Source organism: Schistocerca serialis, chromosome 3 (assembly GCF_023864345.2).
Source record: "Schistocerca serialis cubense isolate TAMUIC-IGC-003099 chromosome 3, iqSchSeri2.2, whole genome shotgun sequence".
Taxonomy (NCBI): domain Eukaryota; kingdom Metazoa; phylum Arthropoda; class Insecta; order Orthoptera; family Acrididae; genus Schistocerca; species Schistocerca serialis.
Genome location: NC_064640.1, coordinates 441,109,893 through 441,122,448, shown reverse-complemented (window position 1 = coordinate 441,122,448; position 12,556 = coordinate 441,109,893). Strand labels below are relative to the sequence as shown.

Here is a 12,556-nt window from a genome sequence, read left to right as displayed (position 1 = left end):
TTGCAATAGTACTACAAAAAATGATGTGCTTACAGAAATAGATGTTCTACTAGATAGGTAGAACTAAAAGTTGTAGATAATTTTTTGCTTATGTAGCCCGTGGATCACTCTATCAGTATAAACAAACAGGCACAGAGTTAGTATGTGACTCAAATACCTGGTGCATTTCACTGATACTGCACTTGTAACCAACCCTGCATGTAACAGGCAGCTTACGTATGATCATCCATCATTTGCAGACAGGTGTGGACTGATTTTATAAACATTATTCCTCATGTTGAAGCTATTAAAATGAATGTTGTTGTTTCAACAATTGATTGTTTCAAGCACAGATTTTGTTCAGAGTGCTGTGGGGAAAATGCCAAATCATGATTGTGGTTCTCTTTTCTTGCGCCATTGATTTCACATGTCCTTAGGGCAATTTCATGTTCAAGTAACTGGGACATGAACTGAAGATCAACTGCAGTGACCATTTTTTCATCCTAGGAGAAAGGGCCTCAATTTAAACTGTTGCTTTATTAGTGCTGAACATGTTTTATGAAGTTTCTTGGGTTAATTTATACACACATATAAACAAATCAGTTCATTCATTCTATTGCCTTTTTCCAATCCAGGCTTTCTTACCATTATGATAATAGTATTCATTCTTGGTTTTTACCTCCTTTGACAAATAACTGGACTGTTTCTATTTATGTTTTGAAATAAAATGTGAGGCTGCATATTTTCTTTTCGCTAAATCATCTGGAATTTCTTTGGAGTTCTGTAAATGACCAGTGAAACTTGAAAGGATTTGTAAAATATTTTTTTTGTAGTTCCTTATGTTAAAGGTTTCAGAATTTTGTTAATAGTTTGTCATTTATTTATCTCCTCTATATGAAATATTCTCTTTTGTTTCCACAGGAAGGCCTGAATATTAGAGTTAATCAAGATACTCGCTTAGATAACAGGGTATTGGATCTACGAACTCCAGCAAACCAGGCTATTTTTAGATTGGAAGCAGGTGTTTGTAAACTGTTCAGGGACCTTTTATTCAACCAGGTATATTGAACAGTGCCTTTTGTTGTACAAGTATAAGTAGTGAACTTTACTGTTAAAGGAATTATATAGTATAATGTGAAGGAAAATTAGGCATGTAAATTTGCAATAAAACTGACAAAGCAAAAAATAATGTGAAAATTCATGGAAACTACTCAGTGTCTGTAGAGAAAAGGATGTCTAGCAGATTCCTGCGTCCTGTATTAATTGTATACGAATGTGCTAAAATTACACTGTTCTTAGAAAAATAATACCATGAACCGTATAGCAAAGAGTATTTTGCTAAGAAACAAATGTCAAAGGTATTCGTGAAACAAACAAGTTTACTTTAGATTGATAAGGTTTCAGACTACTGAAACACTATAGGCAAGTAAACTTGCTGCCTTGAGTGTGAGTAGCTGTCATTGATGTATAATATGTTCGAGACTTTTGGAATTAGAATAATTAGGATTACAGCTCATGAAGCTCAGCCTGTAAATTTGGTAATGCAAATGAGTGTGGTAATTTATGAAAGATATTTCGTGCGGAAATAATTTTGGCTTTTGTAAATGAGTGCATTCATTGTAGCTGGACATTTTTGATAAATTTTGCCTTTGTTTGCAGGGGTTTGTTGAGATACATACACCAAAAATAATTCCAGCTGCAAGTGAGGGTGGTGCTAATGTCTTTACTGTTTCGTATTTTAAAAGCTCAGCTTACTTAGCGCAGAGCCCTCAACTTTACAAACAGATGGCTATTGCAGCGGATTTTGACAGGGTGTACACTGTGGGAGCAGGTGAGATGTAGTTGTGTTGTTACATTTTATCATGTTAAATTCTCAACATCTTGTCAAGAACTAGCCACAGTTAGTATTTAAAATGTTATACTTAGTGTTACTTATGAGTAGCTTGGTGATGTAGCTGTGTAAAGAATCAAGGTATCAACCTAAAGATCTCTGGTTGGAATACTGATATTCAAATCCAGCAGCACTTTTTGTGTGTGTAAAACATTAACACCCACTAATGTTTGGGTCTCTTTGTATCTGACTGTCTTAAGTTAATTCACATACTTTTTCAAAATAAAGGCATACTTTCTTCATTAGCAGAGGACCTAGAAAATCAGCCAGTAGGTTTGACAACTGAAAAAGCCATTATATTCTTACATAACTTTCATGTAATGCATGTCTCTTTATGTATTTTATATGAATGAGACTATCTGCAGAGTCATGTAATCTGCTGTTTGCCAAGGAAGATTATATTTGGCATGATAATGTATAATATATGACAGCAAGAAGTTATTTTGGAAGCGTTTTCAAATGTGGTTTTCAGTTGTAAGACAGATATATTAATCATTAGGAAAGTGTACTGGACAGACTGATCAAAGCAGAATCAACAGTCATGTTAGTCTGTTTTCATCATTTCTTTCCAAATTTGTTTGACTGCTTGTTGTTGAAAGAAAATAGTTTTCAAACTATGCTACAGATCTGCTTGCAGTTGATGAACTAATATAATGGTCGTATTATGTTGTTTTCAGAAAATGAGTTGTCCCCCCCCCCCCCCAAAAAAAAATTAAATAAATAAAAAAATATTAACTGGTCATACTGAAATCTTTGTTACAGTTTTTCGTGCTGAAGACAGTAATACTCATCGCCATTTAACAGAATTTGTTGGACTTGATTTAGAAATGGCTTTTAAATACCACTACCATGAAGTGATAGACACTATTGGGAACACTTTCACACAGATCTTCAAGGGTCTACGTGACAAGTAAGTCAACTATTGAAGGGATATATGTAGTTGTTTATAACAATGTTAATGTTTCTGTATAACATTGGTATTATCCATTTGTGTGGCTATAGTGCTAAAGTTTTCACATTACTTGCTGCTTCAGCAGGTATGGTGTCTAAAACTGTGATCAAATTTGAGACAATCCCCTCACTGATAAATTGAACATTGTAATTGTATAGTAAGTGCCTGTGCTATTCTGGAAAGCACAAGGCCATTGATGGCAGTGCTAATTTCTTTTTTCCATTTCAAAAAATCTCAAGAGGAAACTGTACATTAAGTAGAGATCACTAATTTTTTACAATTATTATTGGCAACTTAATTTAGTTTTCATATACTATATATTTAGTTACCTACAGTACAACGTGTGTGTCTGTATAGTGTGTTTATAAAATAATGTGACCTGTTCCACTTGTGTGAGCTATAATTTTCAGGTCATAAAATATGGTTACAGTGTGGAATGCATCATATATTGTAAAACCAAGTACTTAGTCTAACTGATTTTACAACGTGTGGTGTGTTACACTCTATAACAATATTTTATGATCTCAGAATGATTTCTAACACAATCGAAAACAAGTCATATCATTTCCGGTGCCCAGTATTTAGATTTTCCTAAATTAGTCAAGGTAAATGCTGGAATCGTTCTTTTGGAAAGAATTCAGCCAATTTCCTTCTCTATTCTGACTGACTGATCTAGCCTTGTCAGTATGGCCTTGCTGTGTTGGTGCTGTGAACGGATGATAGCATTGCCAAGGGCACACAGTTCTATTGTATGGTTAAATAATGATGGCGTCCATTTGGAAAATTCCAGAAGTAAAATAGTCCCCCATTCAGTTCTCTAACCAGGAACTACTCTGTGGGATGTTATCATTGGGAAAAACAAAACTGGTGTTTAGGAGTCTGAACATGGAATGTTGGTGCCCTTAATTTTGTAGGTAGAATAGAGAATCTGAAAAGACACATTGGCAAGTTGAAGCTAGATATAGCGGACATTTGTGAAATGCGGTGACAGAAGAATGGGACTTATGATCAAGTGGGTACAAGATCATCAACTGAACATTAAACAGGAGTAATGTAGAAACAAGTATAATAATTAATGAAAAAATAGGATTGCATGTGAGCTGCTATGAACAGCAGTGTGACTGCATTATCACAGCCATGATAGGTACAAAGGCAACATTCACCACAATAGTATAATTTTTTAAAAGATATTTCTGTGATTTGACTGTATTCAGTGTGTTTATTTCACTATCTTTATTTCAGCCTTAAATCATTTTCAGGTGTTCAGTGTCAAAAATTGTCTGATGATTTCACACATGTTGGACAGTTTTTGAAATTGTAACACTTGAAGATGGCCTAGTAACTAGATAGTGAAATAAACACCTTATTTACAGTCAAATGGCAGAAATATCTTTTGAAAATTTTACATGACTATGGCTCCAGAAAAAGAAAAAAACAACAATAGTGTAAGTTTACATTCCCACTGGTTGAAAAAAGGTATGACTAAGGAAAAGAAATTATTCAGATTTTTAAGGGAGAGGAAAATTTAATAGTGATTGAAGGCTGGAACTCAACAGTAGGAAAAGGAATAAAGGGAGAATAGAAGAAAGCAGACTGAGGCAAAGGAGTGAAATTGGGACACCACCTGGTATAAACTGAATGAAGCATAATTAGATTTAAGAATCACGAAATAATGTTTTGTCTATGGAAGAGACATAAGACAGCCTCAAATATATTACGTAAAGGTAAGACAAATTTCAAAAACAGATTTTAAATTGCAGAACATTTCCAGGGGCAGATGTGAACTGTGACCATAATTTATTAATTATGGACTGTAGATTAAAACTGAAGAAATTGCAGAAAGGTAAGATATGAAGGAGCTGGGACCTGGATAAACTGAAAAAAACCAGATGATGTTGAGAAATACAACAGATGATTAAGTAACTATTGATTGAAACTGGGGAAAGAACACTAAAGAGCAAAAATTGTCAGATTTGAGTGAGGATATACTGCTAACAGCAGAGGAACAACTAGGCAAAAAGACAAGGTTGAATAGGTATTCTTGGATAACACTCAAGATACCGAATTTAATGGATGATAGGAGAAAATGTAAAAACACAAGAAGCTGAGCAGGCAAAAGGGAATATGTGTCTAAAAATTTAGATTGATGGGAAGAGTAAAATAGCAAAGAGAAACTGCTAGAGCAGAAAAGCAAAGCTGTGGAAGCATGCATGACGATGGGAAAGAAAGATGTCACCTACAGAAGAAGTAAGGAAACCTTTGTAGAAAACAGAAGCAGCTGTACAGATATTAAAAACTAAGGTGGGAAACTCATATTAAGCAAAGAAGGCAAGGCAGAAAAGAGAGAGGAATACATAGAAGAACTATACAAAGGAAACAAACTTGAAGAGCAGAGGAAGTGTATGAAATTGAGATGGTGGAGCTGACACTGCAAGAAGAACTTAATGAGGCTGTGAAAGACCTTAATCAAAACAAGGCATTTGGGGTGAACCACATTCCCTGATAACTGTTAAGATCCTTGAGGGAACGTATCATGGGAAAACTATTCCACCCAGCATGCAAGATACTTGAGACAGTTGCAAATACCCAAAGACTGAAAGATGATGATGATGAATGTATTAATTTCAATTTCAGAGAAGGTTGGTGCTGACAGGTGTGATAATTACAGAACTACCAATTTAATAAGGCATGGAATGAGATTTTCACTCTGCAGCAGAGTGTGCGCTGATATGAAACTTCTTGGCAGATGAAAACTGTGTGCCGGACTGAGACTCGAACTCGGGACCTTTGCCTTTTGCGGGCAAATGCTTTACTGGCAGAAGTAAAGCTGTGAGGATGGGGCGTGAATCATGCTTGGGTAGCTCAGTTGGTGGAGCACTTGTTCGCGAAAGGCAAAGGTCCCGACTTAGAGTCTTGGTCCGGCACACAGTTTTAATCTGCCAGGAAGTTTAATAAGGCATAATTGTGAAATACTGACACAGACTGAAACTTCCTGGCAGATTAAAACTGTGTGCCCTACCGAGACTCGAACTCGGGACCTTTGCCTTTCGCGGCCAAGTGCTCTACCAACTGAGCTACCGAAGCACGATTCACGCCCAGTACTCACAGCTTCACTTCTGCCAGTACCTCGTCTCCTACCTTCCAAACTGTACAGAAGCTCTCCTGCGAACCTTGCAGAACTAGCACTCCTGAAAGAAAGGATATTGCGGAGACATGGCTTAGCCACAGCCTGGGGGATGTTTCCAGAATGAGATTTTCACTCTGCAGCGGAGTGTGCGCTGATATGAAACTTCCTGGCAGATTAAAACTGTGTGCCCGACCGAGACTCGAACTCGGGACCTTTGCCTTTCGCGGGCAAGTGCTCTACCAACTGAGCTACCGAAGCACGACTCACGCCCGGTACTCACAGCTTCACTTCTGCCAGTACCTCGTCTCCTACCTTCCAAACTTTACAGAAGCTCTCCTGCGAACCTTGCAGAACACAGTTTTAATCTGCCAGGAAGTTTCATATCAGCGCACACTCCGCTGCAGAGTGAAAATCTCATTCTGGAAACTGACACAGACTGTTTACAAGAAAATGGAAAGACCAATCAAAGCCAACCTCAGTGAATATCGGTATGGTTTCATGTGAAAAGGAGGAACACGTGAGGCAGTACTGCAGCCTTGACATAGAAGATAGACTGAAGAAAGGCAAAATTATATTTATAGCATTTGTAGACTTAGAATAATGTTGATGGAATTGCCCTTTTTGAAATACTGAAAGTAGCAGTGATAAAATGCAGGAATTGAAATATTATCTCAAACTTTTACAGAAACCAGACAGCAGTTATAATAGTTGATGTACATGAAAGGGGGCTTATAGTTGAGAGGGAGAAAGAGTGTGGATGACATAGCACTGCCGCACACGTGTCATTTTGAAAGGATGCACACGTGTCACTGCTGCATCCCTCCTCTCTTAAGGAGATCACGGATTCTTGAGAACGTCCGTGCTGTCCTCTGTGTCCACTGGGCTCTGGCTAAGGGGTCGCACTGCAATGGGAGTGTACTATGGTTTGGAGTGCTTCGGGTGTGAATGGATTCTGTGCCCACCTTCCCGTGTCAAACCATACAGCAACACCAGCGACATTGTGGATTTTTTCCATGTTGACATTGGACATTGGCTCCGGTGCTGGTGCATGCGGTGTTGATGATATTGGTATCAGCTGCTGCTCAGGAACAGGTGACAGAATCCCTGGCGATGGTGTCAGAAGCAGTAGAGGAACTGCTGGCCACAGAGGATGGATGCCATTGCCTGCACAGAAGTGGGGAACCAGCAGTTGCAAGTGATCTGATGCCCAATGTGGATCACCTCTGAGGTGATGGTGTGACATAGGGGGGTGCCCAGCCGTCCAAGCAAAGTTGAAACTGATCATGGTGCCTTGAGCAGAAGTCGTCCTCCATGCTGATGTCGCAGAGGTGCTGCACCGAGCATTTGGCGATGACAGCTCAAATCCATTTAAAATGATGTCCAAAACTGTATGCCCAGGCAGCAAGACCCATCTGCAAGAGGTGCAGCGATTGCACAGTTTGATCTCCGGACGGAGAGCACAGGAAGTGTAGCAGATGATACGTGTGAAGTAGCTGCACCAGTCTCTTCTCGCTGAATGGTGTGAAATGGAGCAGGGAGAGAAACTGACTTAAGGCAATGTGGGACGAAGAGTTGGCAACATACTTTTTCATCTCAGTTTTGAATGTTCGCACTAGGCGTTCCACCTCACCATTAGGTTGTGGATGGAATGCCAGGGTGAGGATGTGACAAATACCATGGGAATGACAAAATGCCGCAAACTCTTGCGATGAAAATTGTGGACCCTTTACGGACATTTATTTTGTGGGCAAGCCTTCGTGTGAAACGAATTTGGATGAGGCTGGGACAGCAGCAGTTGTGGATGTGGAAACACGATGAATGCCACATTGAAAATGAAAATATGCTTCAACGGTCAACAGCCAATAAGTGTTAAGAAAGGGGGCAGTGAAATCCACGTGTATATTGTCCCGTGCATGCAATGGCATCAACCAAGGAGGCAGTGACACCTGGGGAGCTGCTAGGTGTGTCGCACACTGTGAACAGGAGACAACCACGTGGGTAATGTCACCATCCGAGCCAGTCCAAAACACGTGTCGATGGACCAATGCTTTTGTGTGTGATACACCCCAATGATCTGCGTGTAATAAATGGAGAACCTCTGAACAATGCACTGAGGGAATCACTACTTGAGTGGCTGCGTGATCCATGTCTAAAAGCAGAACACCATCCACAACAGAGAATCAGTGTTGAAAGATGTAGTAATTATGGAGGGGTGAGACACATGAGAAGGTGGGGAATCAGGCCATCCATGTTGTACAATTGTTATGACCTTCTGCAAAATGGGATCCATGTGCTAGTTACAGGAAAACCATCAACTGGCTGCTCTGCAGTGACGTCACTGTGGGAACAAAGCCATTCCAACACATCAAATCTTGGGTGCAGATCAACCGGCAGGTGGGGCAAAGCATCAGCATTTTCATGTTGATTTGTAGAGTGGAAATGAATCTCGTAATGTGAAATGAAAAGAACCCAATGTTGAATGTGATATGTTGCTTTATCTGGTAATGACACAGAAGGTCTGATTAAGGAAACCAGTGGTTTGTGATCGGTGACCAGGTGGTACGTCACTAAGCAGGGCACAGACATCAACATGGTCTTAAGGGTGCAAAACGCAGTTGGACAAGCCGTTGACCAGTGAAACTGAGTCCCTTTGCACAGCAATGCATGTAATAAGAGCTGCACGATTGCTGGTGCTCCAGAAAAAAATTTATGGTAGTAGTTGACTTTGCCTAGAAAAAATGGAAGATCCTTGGGTAAAGTAGGACGTGAAAGTGACACAATATTGGAAACATTGATGCAGGGGTTTGAGACCCTCATGAGAGACTTCAAACCCAAGATAAACAATAGAAGGTTGAAAAAATTGACATTTCTCTAAATTGCACTGCAACACGACCACTTGGAAGACAGAAAATAAGACTACAGAGATTTTGTAAATGTTCCTCAGTGGAGGCACTGAAAACTACAGTATCATCCAAATAGTTTGCACAACCTGGCACAGACACTGAAAGTTGTTCCAAAAAATGTTGAAAAGGCAACCACAAGTACTGGTACAGGCCAAAAGGGGTACTGACGACTAACATATGTTGTGACTTTTTATCTAAAGGGAGTTGTAAATAGGCATCTGACAAGTCAGTTTTTGAGAAATATTGACCACTTGATAACTTCTCAAAGAGTTCATCTGGACACAGTATCTGGTATATATCCACTATAGCTTGTGAGTTCACAGAAACTTTAAAATTGCCACAGCGGTGAAACCGTCCCAACGGTTTCTTTACTATAACTAAAGGGGTAGATCATCATTTGATGCAATAGGATGAACAACGCCAGATTGCGAGAGGCGATCTGATTCATATTTGACTCGTTCTCTTAGTGCCACTGGAATCAGACGGGCCCAAAGAAAACAAGGTCGAGCAGAAGGCTTCATGGTAATGCGTGCTTGAAAATTGTTAGCACACCCCAATCCAGGAGAGAACGAAGAGGAAAACTCAAAACATAGTGCATCTAACTGGGTGTGCAACACTTGTTCAGACATTAAATTCATTTCATCTGAAATGGTAAAACCAAACAACTTAAAAGCATCTAATCCAAAAGGATTCTCTGTATGCGCATTATCTACAATAAGAAATGTAAGTGACCAGACTACTGACTTGTTGGTCAATAAGGCAGAAAACTGCCAGAGACTAGGAATCCTCTTTTTATTTTAATCTACAAGGTGTATTCAAAAAGTAAGGTGACTTTATATTTTTATGAAAAAGTATTTATTTATTCATCAATATTCATGTTATCCCTTTCAAAGACAATACACTTGTGCCAACACTGCTTCCAATCCTCGAAGCACTTCTCGTAAGCATTTTTTGGTACAGCCTCGAGTACTTCCAGCAATGCAGTTTTTTATTTCCTCAGTTGTTGAAAATCTTCATCCTTTCATAGGTCTATATAGTTTTGGGAACAGGAAAAAGTTGCAGGGGGCCAAATCCGGTGAATATGGTGGCTGAGGCATGATTGTTGTGTTGTTTTTGTCCAAAAAATCTCTCACAAGCAACGATGAATGAGCAGGTGCATTGTTGTGATGCAAAAGCCATGAATTGTTTTTCCACAGCTCCAGATGTTTTTCGTGTATTGCTTCTGCAAATGGCACATAATGTCAATGTAATACTCCTTTTATTGTCTGTACAACCTTGAGGCAAAAATTCATGGTGCAGTACACCACAGTAATTGAAAAAAACAGTGAGCAAAACTTTGACGTTTGATCGATCTTGGCGTGCTTTTTTCGGTCTTGGCTATCTGAGATGTTTCCATTGGGACAGCTGGGCTTTGGTTTCGATGTCATAACCGTAAGTTCATGTTTTGTCACCAGTTATGACCCTTTTGAGCACATCAGGAACATTGATGTCATTCGAGAGCTCCTCAGCGAGGATGCTCATGTGACGACTCTTCTAATCAAAGTTGAGAAGTTTTGGATCAAACTTCGCTGACACATCTCGTGCCCAAACATCCGAAAAAATTGCATGAAACGAGGCAATCGATATGCCAACATCCTCAGCAACGTCTCTTATGGTAATTCAATGATTTTCCAAAACAATTTTCTTCACAGCTTTGACGTTATCATCTGTTGTTGATGTGCTGGGGCGTCCAGAGCGAGGTTCGTCATTAGCACCTTCCTGGCCATCTTTGAAGAGCTTGTACCACTTTTAAAATTTTTTTTTGACTTAGAGCAGGCAACATTTCAAGTGTTCTACAGCACAGATTTCATTTTTCACACAAAATTTGATGCAAATTCTGTGCTCCATTTTTTTTTTTTTATAATAATCAAAAATCGCTGAGCACATTAAAACACGTTAACCTTTCCATCTGTCAAAAACAAATGAAGTTTGCTGTACACTTGAAACTGTGATCGAATGTTCGGGACATGTGTACCAACATAAAAAAAACATCGATAATCGAATTTACATTGCTCGTGCAATTTGAAAAGTCGACTTACTTTTGAACAGCCCTTGTACTAACTTTTGTGCCACAGGGAGAAGCTGAGGGGAGTCGGAGTCCTTACAAAGTTGCGAGTTTAACAAGGTTATTGCAGCTCCTATATCCACTTGTATGCTGTTTACTGCCCTGTTTTCATTGTTGGTGCGGCTGCTACTGGGAGCAAGGCTGACCGCCTTGACACTGTGATCGTGTGTACACATCTACATCTACATCTATACTCCGCGAGCCACCTTACGGTGTGTGGCGGAGGGTACTTATTGTACCACTATCTGATCCCCCCTTCCCTGTTCCATTCACGAATTGTGTGTGGGAAGAACGACTGCTTGTAAGTCTCCGTATTTGCTCTAATTTCTCGGATCTTTTCGTTGTGATCATTACGCGAGATATATGTGGGCGGTAGTAATATGTTGCCCATCTCTTCCCGGAATGTGCTCTCTCGTAATTTCGATAATAAACCTCTCCGTATTGCGTAACGCCTTTCTTGAAGTGTCCGCCACTGGAGCTTGTTCAGCATCTCCGTAACGCTCTCGCGCTGACTAAATGTCCCCATGACGAATCGCGCTGCTTTTCGCTGGATCATGTCTATCTCTTCTATTAATCCAACCTGGTAAGGGTCCCATACTGATGAGCAATACTCAAGAATCGGACGAACAAGCGTTTTGTAAGCTACTTCTTTCGTCGATGAGTCACATTTTCTTAGAATTCTTCCTATGAATCTCAACCTGGCGCCTGCTTTTCCCACTATTAGTTTTATGTGATCATTCCACTTCAGATCGCTCCGGATAGTAACTCCTAAGTATTTTACGGTCGTTACCGCTTCCAATGATTTACCACCTATGGCATAATCGTACTGGAATGGATTTCTGCCCCTATGTATGCGCATTATATTACATTTATCTACGTTTAGGGAAAGCTGCCACCTGTCGCACCATGCATTAATCCTCTGCAGGTCCTCCTGGAGTACGTACGAGTCTTCTGATGTTGCTACTTTCTTGTAGACAACCGTGTCATCTGCAAATAGCCTCACGGAGCTACCGATGTTGTCAACTAAGTCATTTATGTATATTGTAAACAATAAAGGTCCTATCACGCTTCCCTGCGGTACTCCCGAAATTACCTCTACATCTGCAGATTTTGAACCGTTAAGAATGACATGTTGTGTTCTTTCTTCTAGGAAATCCTGAATCCAATCACAAACCTGGTCCGATATTCCGTAAGCTCGTATTTTTTTCACTAAACGTAAATGCGGAACCGTATCAAATGCCTTCCTGAAGTCCAGGAATACGGCATCAATCTGCTCGCCAGTGTCTACGGCACTGTGAATTTCTTGGGCAAATAGGGCGAGCTGAGTTTCACATGATCTCTGTTTGCGGAATCCATGTTGGTTATGATGAAGGAGATTTGTATTATCTAAGAACGTCATAATACGAGAACATAAAACATGTTCCATTATTCTACAACAGATTGACGTAAGCGAAATAGGCCTATAATTATTCGCATCTGATTTATGACCCTTCTTGAAAATGGGAACGACCTGCGCTTTCTTCCAGTCGCTAGGTACTTTACGTTCTTCCAGCGATCTACGATAAATTGCTGATAGAAAGGGGGCAAGTTCTTTAGCATA

The 12,556-nt window shown here is 39.8% G+C and overlaps 1 protein-coding gene across 1 annotated transcript in view; it reads left to right on the top strand.

Moving 5' to 3' along the window:
* LOC126470334 (aspartate--tRNA ligase, cytoplasmic) overlaps nucleotides 1-12,556 on the top strand; it is a 106,580-nt gene that overhangs the window by 59,695 nt on the left and 34,329 nt on the right. Inside the window, exons 6-8 of the mRNA XM_050098120.1 lie at nucleotides 901-1,038; nucleotides 1,639-1,810; nucleotides 2,633-2,780. Of these exons, the coding sequence (XP_049954077.1) occupies nucleotides 901-1,038; nucleotides 1,639-1,810; nucleotides 2,633-2,780 (458 nt within the window). The remainder of the gene's footprint in view (nucleotides 1-900; nucleotides 1,039-1,638; nucleotides 1,811-2,632; nucleotides 2,781-12,556) is intronic.